Raw genomic sequence first — 17,474 nt, forward strand, 5'->3', positions numbered from 1 at the left:
TTTGATTGAATAAAATACGTAGCGTTCATGTTGCAGCACGTGTTCTAACATAACTGATATCATGACGAAAGTTTATCAAACTGATGTTTAAACAAAAGTTAAAGTGTAAATAGACACCTTTATCAGTTTGCTTCTGGACTTTAACTTTAGGCAGGAAAAAGAGGACGTTAAAATAATCCACCACATTTAAGATTTAAGTTTTAGATTTGTTTTAGAAAGGAACATTAACATTAGTGTTTTCATATTACAAATTATTATTTAACCAAAAATCTATTTTGACAACTAAAAGAAAAGGAGTCAATGACAAGATCTAAAATAACAATCAAAATCATGGCAGTGTCAGGTCGGAAGGTTTCTGATTTTCGTGCATCAGTATCTGAAGGTACAACAGAGGATTTTGACTACAGTTGTGAACCATGCTTGGCTATTGGCCAGTATATAGAAGCTCATGGATTTTGTGTGGACTGTCAGGAATACATGTGCAAGAACTGCTTTGCTTATCACCAAAGGATGAAAGCTACGAAACATCATAATCTTCTTGATATAGATAGCATTGACAAACACACCATTGATAGTACTGATTCAGCAGTGTGTACCGAAAAGTGTCATATTCACAAAAATGAGATCATCAAGTTCTTCTGCACAAACCATGAATTTCTTGGGTGTACTGATTGTATAACTCTGAATCACAGGACATGTAAAACTGATTACATACCTGATAAATGTGCAGGTATTGGAGATAGTAACGAGTGCAGGGAAACAATGAGAGCACTAGATCGAAAGATAGAAGAAATGGATGCCCTGCTCAAAAAGGCAACACTACAAGACAATGAGGTGGATTCCTCCTACGATCACGTAATAAAAGAAATAACTAAGTTCCGCAAAGAGATAAATGATCGCTTAGATCAACTGCAAAAGCAAATTCAGACAGAGGCCGACAAAAAGAAGTTCACAGATAAACGAACAGTCAAAAATGTGATAGAAACATGTACAGCAACTTCTTCAGATATCATGAAATTCAAGTCAAGTATACAAGACAGCAAAACTTCGCAGCAGAATGGGCAACTTTACATCCTAATCAAACAAGCAAAATCCAAACTTAAGTTGGATGATTTGAAGAATGCTGAAGAATCTTTGGATCAGACCAGCATTCAATACACATTTAAAAGAAACAAACAATTAGAGAACCTCCTTACAAAGAAAGATATATTTGGGAAGTTGAACCTATCCACTACCCTGATGGAGAAAGAGCAGTTGATCCTATCCACTACCCTTATGGAGAAAAGGCAGTTGAACCTATCCACTACCCAGGTAAAGAAAGAGCAGATGAACATATCCTCTACTCTGATGGAGACAGAGCAGTTGGGCGTATCCACTACCCTGATGGAAAAAGAGCAGTTGAGCCTTTCCACTACTCTGATGGACAAAGAGCAGTTGGACCTGTCAACTACCCTAATGAAAGAGCAGTTGAGCCTATCCACTACTCTGGTGACTCCGAGGAAGAAGAAAGTATATACAAAATTAACTGACATAGGAAATATAAATGTAAGTATAAAGTCAGATGAGACTACATGTAGATGCAGTATCACAGGGTGTGCAGTATTGTTCTCTCACAGAGTTATGCTGGCTGATTACAACAACCAAAAGCTAAAGGTAGTGGACAAACAAAGTAAAGCTGTTATACAAGAGAAGACGTTTGACTCAGTCCCATATGACGTTGCTGTACTGCCTCAGAACCAGATTGCTGTGACAATGCCAGATAAGAAAGAGATCCTTATAATGACAAAAACTGGAAAACTGTCAATCAGCCGAAGTATTCCAGTGAAACAACAATGCAGAGGTATAACTTACCATCAAGGTCAACTCTATGTGGTTTGCAGGGATCCAAATAGTGTTCATATAGTAGATACACAAGGTAATGTCAATAACATAATCAGCCTTAACAATGAGATATTTGCCACCCCAAACTACATACTGTTAAGCGAAGATGCCGGACATATCTACATCAGTGACTGTGATAGCAACAGTGTAGTCAGTGTGACATTACATGGTGATATATCAGCTGTATATAAGCACAATGATCTTGTTGCACCATTGGGAATGCTGATGTTAGATGATGGATCATTTCTGGTGTGCTGCTTCAACAATGACACCATACATCATATCTCTAGAAACTTGAAGCGAGGTGAGACAGTCTTAAATTCTGGATTAGAGAACCCACAGTCTATATGCTACAATCATCGTGAACAAGAGGTCTATATTGGCGGACATTGTTATCAGCTCAAGATAACGAAATAGCATGCATAGTGTAAATAAAATATATCCATGCAATTTCTTTAGCGTGCTGAAATGACCTGACTTAAAGTATAACTTCATTCATAACATAAAATGGACACACATTTCTGCTTTAATATTTGTTTTACAACAAATGACAATAATTTATCAGCTCCATAAATTCCACTTACAAATATTATTACTATGTATGTTATACATGTATCTATAATACACTCAAGAAAAGAAAACGCAACTTATTTAATTATTGTAACTTGTACCCAAATATTTTGGTAAACATATATCATTATCTATTAAATCTGATCTAATGTTGGCCCTAGTGACCAAAAGGAAAACAACTTATCCCTAATCTTTCTGTTCTATCACACTACCTACATACAAAGTTACACCACCATATTTAATTCCTAATTACTTACTGAAATGAAATCCAGTTTATATTTTAGTAACAGCTATTCAGAATACAATTCACAAATATTTCTTCATAAAAGCTTGCTATACATCAAGTTGGTGAGAGTTCTATCTAAATTAATAATCCAGCAACCAGTAAATATGAGATTGACCATATGAAATCTACCTCTTTCTTTTTTACCAAACAAAATATATACTTGTGCCATGATGGACGATTCAAAATATATAGACTAATTAAAAAATGACACTGAACATGACCCCACAGCACCATATACAGTCCAAACCTTGATTTTCATAAGCTAACTATATGCCAAGTTTAATTTCAATATATCAATATACACTAGAAGACGCTTTTGTAGAAAAGTACATGTTTCCCCTAAAGCAAAGTAATAAAAGGCAAGGCAGGAGCGAAAATTAAAGAGACACTGATTGTTGGCTTAGTGACTGAAAAGCAATGCAATAGGGATAATCTGCTTTGCATGTATGAACTTTCAACATTCTGGGTCTAATGATTCTCAAGTTATCGCTCGGAAACAGTTTTCCGTGTTCAGGCCCCAGAGATCTTGACCTTTGATGACCTTTGAGTGAACTCAAAAACAATATCAATCATCTGCTCCGTAAGCCCTATCATCATAGGTTGTTTGAAGTTTCTAGGTCAAATGGTTCTTTAGTTATGAAACAGTATTCCATGTTCTTGCCCCTGTGACCTTGACCTTTGACTTTCCGCACTCAAAGCGCGCTTTACCACTAGATTGCCGAGACGGTCAGCATATTGTATCTTTAATACATACTGAAACAATCAGGACTGGAGAACACAGATGGTGTTTAGCTCAGGTTTGACTGTAAATGAGAAACAGTGACTAACCTTCACAGCTGTAACTGTAAGTCCGGCGCAGGTTCTTCCTATACCTGTAGTCAGTACTTAGCGGGGAGTTACTTTAGAAGCATATTTAAGAAATTGTGACTTTCCCGCTCCTGAAACGACAGAAAACATTCTAAAATAAATATCATTCTATCTACATAGACAAGAATAATATGATTTCATATTTTTTTAACCAATTTAATAATTTGAATGAATTGTGACTAAGATATAAGAATATCAGTAATTGATCTGACCATTTATTTTTATTTTGTTGGGTCTAACGTCGCACCGACACAATTATAGGTCATATGGCGACTTTTGATCTGACCAAATTTTTACTTGAAACTATCATGATGTTCTGTTCAACTTATATCAAAACCATATGTTCAGCCTCGTTGCTATTATTTCAGTGCTTTTCGGCAGTATCTCAGTTCAGAGATATGTTCCTTCTACATGTATATTAGGGGTTGTTTATAGAACTCGTTCCCTCAGAAAATGATTTTCAAATCATTTAGTTTTTTTTTCTCTAGAATAATTACAGACATTACATCAGGATTTTTATTCACATTTGCCCCCGTTCTAAGCTATTCTTTCTTTCTCCAAAATAGCAGACCTAAGCCCCTCCCCCTCTTACCAAAACATATTATGTCAATTTTGTTTTGACGTGCATTATTTTATCAAGGCCAGGCATTTGGGTAGAACCATCAACCTTCTTTAAGCCAGCTGGAGGGCTTCCTCACACGAAGAATTCAACGCCCCGAGTGGGGCTCATCGGTGTGGGGCAAATCATTTGAATTCTCCGACTTTAACCACTCTTGTGTGGTGGCCCAATCCTGTGGCCCAATCCTTCGTCAAATTGTCGAAGAGGAGATTAAACTCATCATGATCTCGTACAAGTATAAACAATTATGATTTCTTTATTAGTACTTTTAATCTGGTTGAACGGGGATAACTCACTAAATTATATAATGTTTGTGGAAGTGTGGAAGACACAGGCATGCTGAAAATAAAATTCAAATTTACAACATGGGACATAAAGAAAAGCATGGAGTACCTGGGTCTCCTACGAGCAACATGTGTATCTCTCCTCTAACACATGTACCACTATAAAAACTATAAAACACAGTCTAAGATAAACACAGTTTCAGGTTATAAAGGTTAGGAGACCAGTCTCAAACTACCTTGCCATTGGTCAATTTCAACTCTGAGCTTAGAAACGACCAATCAGATGCTGGAGTGCCGACTCCAAACTTCAAGTTTAAAATTTTGGATTCTTAATGCGTAATTACCAATATTAAACATCAACATTTGTAGTTAGACATGAATCAAATGACCTTTGTTTTCAGTACATTCTCAAGTCTCCAAAGTCTTCCTGTTCTACATTTGAATTTTTAAAGACCACAGCCAGTTTGTGGTCATATTTGATATACCTTTTTCTTAAATGGTCACCAAAAATGCAATTCAAACTTAACCTCAATGTGTGTGTTGTTTATTTCTTACAAATCGTATAGTCTACTAAAACACGGTCATGTTAATGGTCAGGAGAGTTGCACTCAAGACTCTGCAAGAACGTATGGCTCAATGAAAATAACTCTCCCACTGTAAGTTTCACGATGCCAAATGGTTTACACTTAATTATTATATTATATTTACTTGATGGTTTGTCGGGCATCAAGATCGTTTATTTAATTCTAATTTATGTTAGGTCAGTTATGAAGCAAGTTCTACATCTTATATTTATCACTCTCGACATTTCATTCCTGGTGGAATCCATCGACGGAGTGATTACTAAGATATTAATGTGTTTGTTTAATATGATATTTTTAAAGCCGTTTCTTTCGACAGTATTTAGCTCGAGACGATGACCACTTAAAATAAAATCTATCATGACATTATCTGCAAAACAATGTGATATACAGGTCTATTATACAAATGATTTAAACTGACTCCATGATTTCATATGAACAGAAAATATAACAACACTGAGCCAAAATAGGGACCGCCACATGACACTTAAATACTGCTGTTGGTAATCGAGTATATCTATAAGAAGATCATTTGGATGCATAGAACGCAGCTTGACTGACATTGTTCATGAGAGGTTATTAAATGTGCAACACCTCACACGCCCCTCCCCCGACAACCTCAGACACTATCCGCTATAAGAGGTACGCACACTGTTATACAAATAACTTGAGTAGACTCTATAATCCCAAACTGCCAAGAAATACAACAACACTGAATTAAAGTAAAGAAAGACATGTTTTTGCATGTAATAGAAATGTGATTGTTTGGATTTGTTTCCAAAGAAAACAATATGAGTTTTGTGTCTGATCAAACGCGCCAACACGTATTGGCCTGCTAGTTGATCGTTTTGGCGTGTTGGTGTGCTAGTGCTAACACACCAGAACGATCAATAGAAATCAGCCAACGTAATACATGTAAACATGTAATTAAGTGTATATATGTGCTTCGAATGCACTAATAGGTTACCTACGACCTTTTATGGCGTATACCTTTTCGGAAACTGCATTGAAAGGACTATTACTTGCACATAATTTAATTTTGTGACCGTTTTTACTGAGACAAGAATTACATTTCGTTCTTACTGCAATGCCTTAACTTTCAAACCAGTTTTTGTAATTTTAAAAATATATATACTGTAGAGAAAAGTCATATGTATGTCAATTACAACTTTTTTAAGATTGCGTTTCATGCGATTTTGAATACAACAATTACTGGTGACTGTAAAATGGCGTATAAATAACGTAAGTATCTAAAATCTTTCGCTGTGAGGTTACAATACGGCGATGAGCAGTTTACGTTAAAAATATGTAGATTTCTAAAACCAAATAATGTATAGATCTAGTTGCATTTAGTTTATGGCCTTCTTTTTTGTTCTTGCGTTTTAATCAAAGGTATTGTATTTGTACTTTAGGTGAGGTTTGCTTACAATCGTAGTATAGCCGGCGTCATGTCTATGGATCAAGACGATTTTCTGGAACATTACTGCAACGCTGAAAGATTTCCTCTTCTAACCGCCATCTACAATGCAAAAGAAGAACTGTCATCAAAAGATAATCACGTGGTTGGTGACGTCAGCACAAGCACTACACAATACAGACCACCGAAAGATGTTCCTTTTGGCATAGTTGTCGGATAATGAACAATAAACATGATTTTACTTAAATTTAACTTTTAATTAAATTTCCAAAGATCTTGAACAAGGATACGTTTTATCCGAGGCACGCTTATAACTGAACCTTCAATATCCGCTCTGCCAATCTCGTATTCAGTCCGTTATCGAATATGTAACATTTTATGCAGTTTTTAAAGGAAATAAAAAACGTAAATATGTAATATTCTTCGGGATCTTCCTGAAACAAATTTAGAAAGCTCTAATACCATATTAATGAACGTATTTTAGTAAGTGGTTTTTAGAAACTTTCTCATTTGAACAGTTTTATTAACTTTTTCATAGTTACTGAAGTAGAAAACATTAAAGTAATGTATTGATTTCGTAACAGGAAAGTAGCGCCTAGTCATAAGATATCTAATATAGGTCAATAATGTTAATCCGTTTTTCATTTAGTTTTTATCAGTTTATAAAAAATTAAGATTATAATTTTATATAAGTTCAATTATGATGAAAGCTTGAACCTTATTTGAATCACTCCCAAGTCCGCTTCCTTTACTCGACTTTTATGAGAAAATATGATCGTGACTGGTGGGATCGAACTCATCACCTCCGAACTGAGCAGCAGACACTTTAACCACTAGACCACCACTCCCTTTGATATTGTTTTTCATTTGTTCAAGCTTAAGGAGATGAACGCTTAAGGAGCATTTCCACTAGTCATTTCCTCCATAACGTCTACAACGTCCAACGTAATCAACAAGAGTGCCTTCTGACATCTTTCAAGAATTCTGTAACAGAAACGGTTGTACAAACGTTTTGCAGATGTTGATTGGAATGTAAATGGTTTACCGACCAACTAACAAACAAACTGACCGAAAAATGAAATACCCTTTTCTTATATTACAACTCATACCTCATGAGGAATTGATACCATTTAAAGGTTATATGGAGGCCGAAGGCCAACTACCTTCATATGAGCCGCACTATGAGAAAACCAAATAAAGCGTTTGCGACCAGCATGGATCGAGACCAGACTGCGCATGGTCAGGATCCATGCTGTCCGCTTTCAAAGACTATTACAATTAGAGAAACGGTTAGCGAACAGCATGGATCCTGACTAGACTGCGTGGAGGCATGCTGGTCACAAACGCACTATGTTGGTTTTCACATGCATGTTTTTATGTAGTTTATAATTTTGATTTTGCTGTTTTTAAATCTGAAACGCCAAAGCTTTGGGAAAATGAAAGGTTCTAACGTGGAAACGGAAAGTATTCCTTCCCTGGACAATTTCGTGGAAATGCACGTTTTTCATATGATGAAGTAACGCTCTTTAACAATTGTAACCAATCGAGTGTTAGTTTATATAAGTTTACTTTAGCTCGATTAAGTACTATCGAGCCCGCTTCCTGAAGAAAACAAAAACAGTGCTGGTGTCATATGAGAAGATGTGGTCGTGATCCAAGTGGGGCTCATACCCACACTCTCCAAGTCGTGCAGTTGACACCCTAATCACTTAACCACCACTCCGCTCCCCAGTCGAGTATTGTGACCTCCGGAATGTTTTAACTATTTAGTTACAAGCTAGTGATTATGTGATATATATAACTTCATCTCAGGAAACGCAGTTGATTAGAGAAATTAGAAAGAGGAAAAAGCAGAAACCATGGTAACACTGCATTTTGGTATGTTGATATTCTTTATTTTATTTTAGATACAATATTATGTGGAAAGTGTTAATAACTACTTCACAATACCTAGGAAATGTAGAAAAAGTGGAAAACCTCAGATCGTCCAAACATAAATTATGAATGTTTATGATAGTGTATAAATTGAGATGAGTGTTAGATTAAAACACTACACACTTCTAAAACTAATTTAACATATGAGCCGTGCCATGAGAAAACCAACATAGTGGGTTTGCGACCAGCATGGATCCAGACCAGCCTGCGCATCCGCGCAGTCTGGTCAGGATCCATGCTGTTCGCTAACAGTTTCTCTAATTCCAATAGGCTTTGAAAGCGAACAACATGGATCCTGACCAGACTGCGCGGATGCGCAGGCTGGTCTGGATCCATGCTGGGCGCAAACCCACTATGTTGGTTTTCCCATGGCACGGCTCATATGTATTGATGTGCTGTTCCCCACCTACTTTATGCAATGCTCTTTCAATCAAAAATAATACTTCTCGGAAAATATGTAGTAACCATTATTGGTAATAACATTAAGAAATGTACTTTTTTTAAGTAATATCCATAATTACTATTTCAATCATTTATGTATTATCTTGTATTAATTATATAAAGTTGCTCCTGCAACAACGTTGTGAATGTCCGCCATTTTGTTTCCCAGAATTCTAGAGGGCGACCCAGTTTTTACGGGAAAACCTGATTCTAGATGACATCACAATGTAAACAAAAACATTCATATAAATAGGCCGAATTTTAAATGGCCATCAGTTGGAGACTGGATATTGATCTGAAGGGTAAAGATAGAATAAGATAAAGATAAAGATAAATATAAAGATAAAGAAGATATATTGAGCATGAATACTCATAAGATACAGGTATTATTCAATGAATGGTTACAGTTAAATATTGTTGTTATATAGATAAATATTGACATATTTTTACACCAGGTTGAGTGTGAAAATAAATATAGTAAACTTTTATTGCTTTTCTTATTTAGCATTTGGCCCTCGATCCATCCTAACATTTTGGTGTCAGAAGTGGGATGAAAAGAAGAAAGATGAACAGAAAAGAAAAATTGATCAAGAAAAGAAGGAACGAATTGAAAAAGAAAGGTTGGAGAAGGAAAAACAAAAGGAGGTTGAAAGACAAATGAAAGATAGAGAAGATAATGAAAGGAAACAGAAGGAAGAAAAAGAAAGGAAGGAAAATGAGGAAAAAGAAAGGAAAGAAAAAGAGAAGAAGGACAGAGAGGAAAAAGAAAGAAAAGATAAGCTAGAGAAAGAAAGGAAGGAAAAAGAAAAGAAGGACAGAGAGGAAAAAGAAAGAAAAGATAAGCTAGAGAAAGAAAGGAAGGAAAAAGAAAAGAAGGACAGAGAGGAAAAAGAAAGAAAAGATAAGCTAGAGAAAGAAAAGAAGGAAAAAGAAAAGAAGGACAGAGAGGAAAAAGAAAGAAAAGATAAGCTAGAGAAAGAAAAGAAGGAAAAAGAGGAAAAGGAAAAAAAGGAAAAAGAGGAGAAAGACAGAAAGGAAAAAGAAAGGGAGGCGCATGAGGAAAAAGAAGAGAAGGCGAGACAAGAGAAAGAGAAGGAAAAAGAGGAGTTACATAAAAAGAAGGAAACAGAGGAGAAACAAATAAATGAAGAGAAAAATAAAAAGGAAAGAGAAAATCAGAAATCAAAGAATGAGGAAAATAAAAGGAAGGAAAAAGATGAGAAAGAGAGACAGAAAAATCAGGAAGAAATTAGGAAAGGAGAGAAAAAGGACAAAAATGAGAAAGAAAGCAAGAAAAAGGAGGAAAAACAAAAAGAGGGGGAAAACAAGAATAAGAATGAGAAAGACAAAGAAAGTAAGAGAAAGGAGGAAAAACAGAAAGAAGATACAAAAAGAAAGAAAGATGAACATAAGAAAACTGATAAAGAGAAGGTACTTAAGAACTTGTACAGAGAAATTGAAATAAAAGAGGATGAAGAGATGATTGACATTGAGAAAGTTCAGGAAATGAAAGAAAATAGAAGAAACAGAAAGAGAAAACTAGTATGTGAAAAGATTGACAAAGAATTTTTAGAAAATGAGGGATATGAATATGAAATTATAACAATTATCAAGAAATATAAAATAGAAAACAGATGTTAAAGGAAAACTGATGTGATAACTAATACAGAAAACAGATTGTTGGAGTCCAAGATGACTAAAGGATTAACATAACATTAACATTTACATATGGATATTTTAAACATTTACTATTTTAATATTGGTACAAGTACATTGTGTATTTATACACTTCGCAATTATGGACACTTTAATTAGTGCATATATTGCAGGAAAATACATTGACACTTAAGTAGTGCAAGAAAAAAAGAAAAACATTATTATTATATGTATTAATGTATTGTTATAGCTACAAAAGACTGTTTCATTTAAGTAAATATATTGCTATTAAGATTGACATTGTTTAAATATTCTTAAATGAAAAGTAGATTTTATATTTTATGTAAAATATGTTAAAAAGTAAAATTTCTTACCTGTAATTTTTTTTCTTGAAGAATTGGGACAATTCTTGAAAGGTGGGGGTAATGATGTGCTGTTCCCCACCTACTTTATGCAATGCTCTTTCAATCAAAAATAATACTTCTCGGAAAATATGTAGTAACCATTATTGGTAATAACATTAAGAAATGTACTTTTTTTAAGTAATATCCATAATTACTATTTCAATCATTTATGTATTATCTTGTATTAATTATATAAAGTTGCTCCTGCAACAACGCTGTGAATGTCCGCCATTTTGTTTCCCAGAATTCTAGAGGGCGACCCAGTTTTTACGGGAAAACCTGATTCTAGATGACATCACAATGTAAACAAAAACATTCATATAAATAGGCCGAATTTTAAATGGCCATCAGTTGGAGACTGGATATTGATCTGAAGGGTAAAGATAGAATAAGATAAAGATAAAGATAAATATAAAGATAAAGAAGATATATTGAGCATGAATACTCATAAGATACAGGTATTATTCAATGAATGGTTACAGTTAAATATTGTTGTTATATAGATAAATATTGACATATTTTTACACCAGGTTGAGTGTGAAAATAAATATAGTAAACTTTTATTGCTTTTCTTATTTAGCATTTGGCTCTCGATCCATCCTAACAGTATTATAAAAATCTTTCACAAAACAGTTACTCGATAGCCAGATATTTCCATTCGCATCTGAATCTAGTGATAGATTTTTTTTCATGAATGTCATTTTTTTTTAATTAGCAGAATAAACAAAACAAAACAAAAGTTTTTTCTTTGTAAGTACCATTTCCGTCTGTACATACTCCATAGGTATCCGTCAGTTCTTGACCAGAATATTGCCAAATAACATTACCGTCTCTATCGATAGTTACCAAACCTTTCTTATCATCAACCAAGTGAATCACTCGAGTAAATCTCACGAATCTGGCAGAACATGTTATTTCCTGATTTGTCTTTTTCTATTGTCCTCAGAAAGTCTCCATTGATCGTGTAGATATAAGCTTTAGTTGAATAACATATCACCAGTTGGCCATCCATAACAACATTACCTCTACAACTGTGATCAAACGTCAATGAACGTGTAGGCACAAGCTTATTCTTGATGGACACAAACTGTAATGTAGTATTATTGTAAAGGCTTACTGCAGCTTCCACACTACTAATCCTGCATACAGATCGAGGCTTCGGGGACATCTTCATTGAATCTCGCACTCTGTAAGTTTCGCAGTCAGCAAGTTTTATTTTCTTGTTGTTATAATCTACTAACAAAATATCACCAGAGTCAAGTATACAAGAAGACCAAAATATCACAGGTACTGACGTCGTCATTCAACTTTACATTAATTGTAGCTTTTCTTTGTATTTCGTAAAGCCCTTGCTTCAGTAGAAGTGGCTTCTTTGCAAGTGATTCGTGATTTTGAATGGAATTCAATATACATGTATCTGAATTACTTTCAGTTCATCCGTCTAGTGGTAACACGATTGATTGTAACAATATTATTATTTTCAACATATTTTATTTACTTCGATCAAATACCTATATGTCTCTCCATTCCTGTTCAGAGGGCCAAAGTATTGACGCCCTTAACTTTGTGTGAGCTAAAGGAATCATGGTACATATTTCTTCTCGTACAGTTGTTGTGCATATGCAAAATATAGTTGAGAGCATATGGTGTGTTGGATAACAACGAAGCCAAAACATGAATAACAAAAGTCTATTCCTTACAGACAGGACATGCTCTCAAACTCAATCAGGCCGCATAACTGTATCAAAGTCTCGGATGTTTCACCAGTCACCTAAAAAAATGTGGTAACGATTCGTTGCAAAAAGTTGAAAAACATCACGACCTCTATAATGATTGACATTGTTTGCAAACAGTCGAAATCTTATGTCCTGTAGGGGACTTGGTGGCGGACGCGTCATTATCAAAAGTGCATTGATCACCTGGTGCAAGTTATCATTCAGATCCGTGGGTGGTTGCGCTAAGGCAGGCAGTAGAGCTTGAATCAATGTGCGTCTGGCAGCATCTATTCTACCTGTAAAAATAGTCATATACAGTCAAACCTGTGTTAAAGGCCACATGCGAACAAAAAGATAACTATTGCAAAACCACCAATGTTATCTTACAATGACATTAAACCTGTTAAGAGACCACCTGTTAACAAAGACCACGTTTTTCTGTTCCCGTGGGTGGTCTTTACAGACAGGTTTAACTGTACCGTCTAAAACATAGATCATAAACTGATAGTTGTACTAGTGAATTTTCTATGAATATATGTCACTTATTAGTTTAAAATGCACATATACATCTTCGTTTGCAATGGGCGTGGAACTGGTTCATATATACTTCCGTCTTTAACATTTAGTAACCCCTGTTCCGCCTTTGTAATCGTTAGTAGTCAAGGTAAATTGTCGCCCGGCCACTTTCGCATAGCACGGGATTCACTTGCCCTGTGTTGTACACACCTGCAGTTTTCCAAAATGGTACGAGATAAAACTACCAGTAAGTGACGCTTTATTCAATTAATAAAAATTGTAATTTGGTGATAATTTGAAAAATGATATACACATTATTATATCCATGAAACACTTTCCTTCCGATGCAGCTTTATGGCCTGGTTTATCACGGGTTTTCATCAAAATGTGAACACGTGCTTACAAGGAGCGACGGATATGATTTTTTTATCCTATGAGGCCGAGTGAAAGGAAATGTTTGTTGTTCAGCACAAATATGTCGTCTGTTACAATTTGATTACAAGTGGGTAATCACTGCCCACCAACTGGGACCGCATCATCGATGAGATGAAGGACAATCTAGGTCATCTTCCTGTGCCAGTAAAGGAGCTGTACACGACTTCAGCGGGCAAGCAGATCCGAGATAGATTGTCTCACAAGTTTGGAAAACTTATGCGGGAAAAACACATAAAAAATGATGACATCAGGTAGGAAATAGTTTACATGTATATCTTAAAGTAAAAATATAACCATTATCTTATAGAAAAAGTGGAAGACCCAGCTCGAAACGTTTCGTGTTATATTATGTAGAGTGTGGTGTCATTTATTTTGGTAACCACTAAATCGAGCAGTATAGATTATTGTTACCATTCCGGGTAAATACGATCGGGCGCCTAAGATATGACGTATCATTCTGTACCTACATTGTCTAGAGTAAATTTTATTTATTTATTGGAGTTTAACGCCGTTTTCAACAGTATATCAGTTATACCATGGCGGCCAGTTCGCCTAACCGTGCGTTTCCTGGCTTTCTCTCACCAGTACTCCACACAATATTCTTCCCAAGCAACTGGCTACTTTTCCACATGAACTACCTGTAGGTAGCCAAGAGGCGGAAGACAAATGACTCAAGTCGCAGTGACCTTCGTCAAACGTCGGAAAAAGTATTGGCCGAGCTTGGGTTCGAACTCACGCAATTCGACCCCCTGAATTATTAACTGAGCTATTGGTGCTCGGTATACAGTAAAACCTATCTAAACAGGAAATCAAACATTTGGCTACTGTGTGGTTTAAAATTAATTGACTGCTTAGTCAATGCTGGAAGTAATGAAGAAAATTCCCATAAATGTTGTCTGCATTATTTACAGCCTGTACCACTGCCTTAACAACACCAACACATCATATTTTATTAATAAAGAGGTTTTACCGTAGTTTGCCATAAGGCATCTGATAATTTTATTGATTTTTATGTAAAATATACCATTCTTGCACTATACATATCATATTTGATAAAGCATAAGAAGTGAAGATAAAGCAACAGTAAATCGCTTTTCACCGACAATAACCTACATATATTCATGATTGTGTCTATTTTCTAATTACAGGAGAGAGGCGGAGGCCATCTGTCGCTTAGAGATGCGACTGATGCAGACCACTTCATCGCAGACCCCCTCGACATCTGCTTGAGGGTCTGACGTCCGGGAAGCTGCCTTGGAGGCATTCTCGGACTCTGAAGAAGGGTCCGTGGCTGCAGGAAGTAGACATACCGAGACGCCGCCGCAATCTAAACTACGGGCCATTTCATCCACTTCCGCCGGTCAAGGCCTGGAACACGACAATAATTATGTTCCAGCAGTCAACCCCGTGCGTAAAGTGTCCCAGAAGAGGTCGCTCATGGATCTAGTTCGTAAAAACCAGCTTCATTACAATCGATTCATCACAAAGAAGGTGCCCAAGCTTCTAAGGCAGCTTGGCGTGTGCTCGGACGATTCCGATTAAATTGTTTTGTTTTTGTATACAGAATAAAGTTTATAAAACTAGAGATTCCTTGTTTTCTTAAAACATCTGATAATTTTCTGTGGCCTTATATTGGTTTGCAAAGAATGTCACAACTTTGAGATGACCCCGTTTGTAGTCCGTTGTTCACTGTCCACCGTCCGAATCCATCGAAGGCAACAATGTTTATTAGGAGGCCTGTACTGGTTCTTTCCAGGTGTATCAGTGCTATAAACCGGGCACGTTAAAGAACCAGTCTGTCTATTCGCAAAGAGCTAGGCTAATAAAGCCGGACAATAACCACTCTGTACCTAAAAAGGATTTCTCTCTATCTGCTCTGGGGGCTTTATCTCACTCTGTCCCTCGGGTCAGATCGATATGTGTCTGTACTAGTAGAGGACGAATTTCGCTGCGTTTGCTATATGTAAAGGCCGTGTCTTACAAAATATACAAACTTTTATCCCTCTAAGAATGATAATATAGTACAAGCTTAATAATAGAAATAATGTTGGCGGTGGATATAATTTAAATAGAGGGGTGGTCCTTGTCTGAGAAGCCATATCTTCATAACCTGATGTCCGATTTTAATAAATGATACCTTGTTGCAAAGGACAAGTCAGTACCTAGAGAAAAGAGGCCACGTCAGGTTCGAACCCGGTCGGCTAGGGGTCAATCTCATAGGTCAAATTCCGGTAATAGTCTAAAAATATGAACTTGTCAGAGCAGTCAAGACGGTCCTGAAAACCCAAGCACTACCTTCAATGAGACCAATGACACCATTGGAGCAATTCTCACGGCTCCCTGGGGCGGGTCAGCTTAGTCTTGGCCAGCACACTACCGCATATAACAAGTTAAATCATTTTCTGATACCTGTCCTGAGCTCTGATGGCATCATATGGACTTGTAAGTAGCTTAAATGTAAAGCCAAGTCATCTACGAACATATGAATATATAGTATAAGAAGGTGTCTGGGGTGTAGAGACTCGAACAAGGGTCAAAATCTAAAATGTGTGCGAAAAAAATTAATTCATTTCTTATACATTGTATTTACATTATATTTCCTTTCAATTTGTAAGCAAGATTATATTATAAATTGCACACATTTTTTTAACATTAAAATCAGCTTCCCGGCCATTCTGTTCACCAATCGGAACAACTGTTACGACATCTAAGGAACGTTCTCCCTGACTATACGCGGACGTAGTCAAAACAGCGGCCCATTATCACTAAGCAGTATTGACGTCACGTTGGCGCCTTTCTTTTTGCTGTTCATACAAAATGAACGTCATAATGTTCAATGGAAAAGAACAGGGCGAATGTAAATATAAATGTATGAAAACATGACACTTTATACGCTTACTGAAAAAGGAATTACATCCAGCACGCACGCGTACCTGTACAAGTATTAAATTTCCTATATATCACATACAAGTGATCCTTATTGACTCCGTGAAATAGAAACATTGGAAAACAACAGGCTGCCCAACACGACACAAACGAAATGTTGCAGGCTCGGTTTTACAGAGCCTGTACATGGACGGTAGTGGAAATGCAAGCTATGTACAGTCCACGCCCTCTAGCCCCGGGTTGAGCAGAACTCAACATTTACACATTTTATAAGACTTAGTACCAAAATATAATTTAGACTCATCTGCAGATCTATGTATTCATACGGAAGTGCACATGCATATTTCAGTGACACGCAGAGTGCAATTCCATGAAAAGCGCGGTATGGTCTCGTTAAAATAATGGTGTAGCGCTAAACGAGAAATCAATGGGCAGAAATAAACAAACCGGAATTAAGAGAGCGGATCTGAGGTTATGGAACTTGCATTTAATAGAAACTGCCAAAAGACAAAATCAACAAGTGACCGAGTATTGCAGTGGCAATACAGAAGTCCCCTATCGGTGAAAAAACAATTTAACTTGACCTTCAGTAGTGATCTAGACCTTTGACCGATAATCATGCGTCATGTGCGCGACACATAGCCTAATCATGGGGAACATTTCTGTGTAGTACTAAACCAGATGCCTACAAGCAACATGTCGAGTCCGCCTTTTGACCCCTAACTGTGACCTTGACCTTTGAGATAGGAACCTTGGATTTGCACCAGACACTCCGTTTCATTAAGTTAAATAATCATGCCGAATATAAACAAGACTCCTCAATGCATGTCAAAGTAATGGGCCGGACAAGATCTGACATGACTTTTGACCTCCAACCGTGACCTTGACCTTTGAGATGGAACCTGGGGTTTGCACATGACACTCCGTCTTATTACGTTAAACATTCATGCCAAATATAAAAAAGATTCCTCAATGCATATC

General features: G+C 36.3%; 3 protein-coding genes across 3 annotated transcripts in view; 2 read left to right on the plus strand and 1 right to left on the minus strand.

Moving 5' to 3' along the window:
* Window positions 1–17,474, minus strand: part of LOC123543277 (E3 ubiquitin-protein ligase TRIM71-like) — a 201,560-nt gene that overhangs the window by 63,881 nt on the left and 120,205 nt on the right. The gene's annotated exons all lie outside the window — the stretch shown is intronic.
* On the plus strand, window positions 331–6,725 carry LOC123535818 (uncharacterized). The gene is made up of 2 exons (XM_053527764.1): window positions 331–2,253; window positions 6,501–6,725. The coding sequence occupies exons 1-2, from the start codon at window positions 331–333 to the stop codon at window positions 6,723–6,725; spliced, it is 2,148 nt and encodes a 715-aa protein (XP_053383739.1).
* LOC128549964 (DNA ligase 1-like) lies at window positions 9,147–10,586 on the plus strand. The gene is made up of 2 exons (XM_053527765.1): window positions 9,147–9,183; window positions 9,387–10,586. The coding sequence occupies exons 1-2, from the start codon at window positions 9,147–9,149 to the stop codon at window positions 10,520–10,522; spliced, it is 1,173 nt and encodes a 390-aa protein (XP_053383740.1). The 3' UTR covers window positions 10,523–10,586.

Source organism: Mercenaria mercenaria, chromosome 17 (assembly GCF_021730395.1).
Source record: "Mercenaria mercenaria strain notata chromosome 17, MADL_Memer_1, whole genome shotgun sequence".
Classification (NCBI taxonomy): Eukaryota; Metazoa; Mollusca; class Bivalvia; order Venerida; family Veneridae; genus Mercenaria; species Mercenaria mercenaria.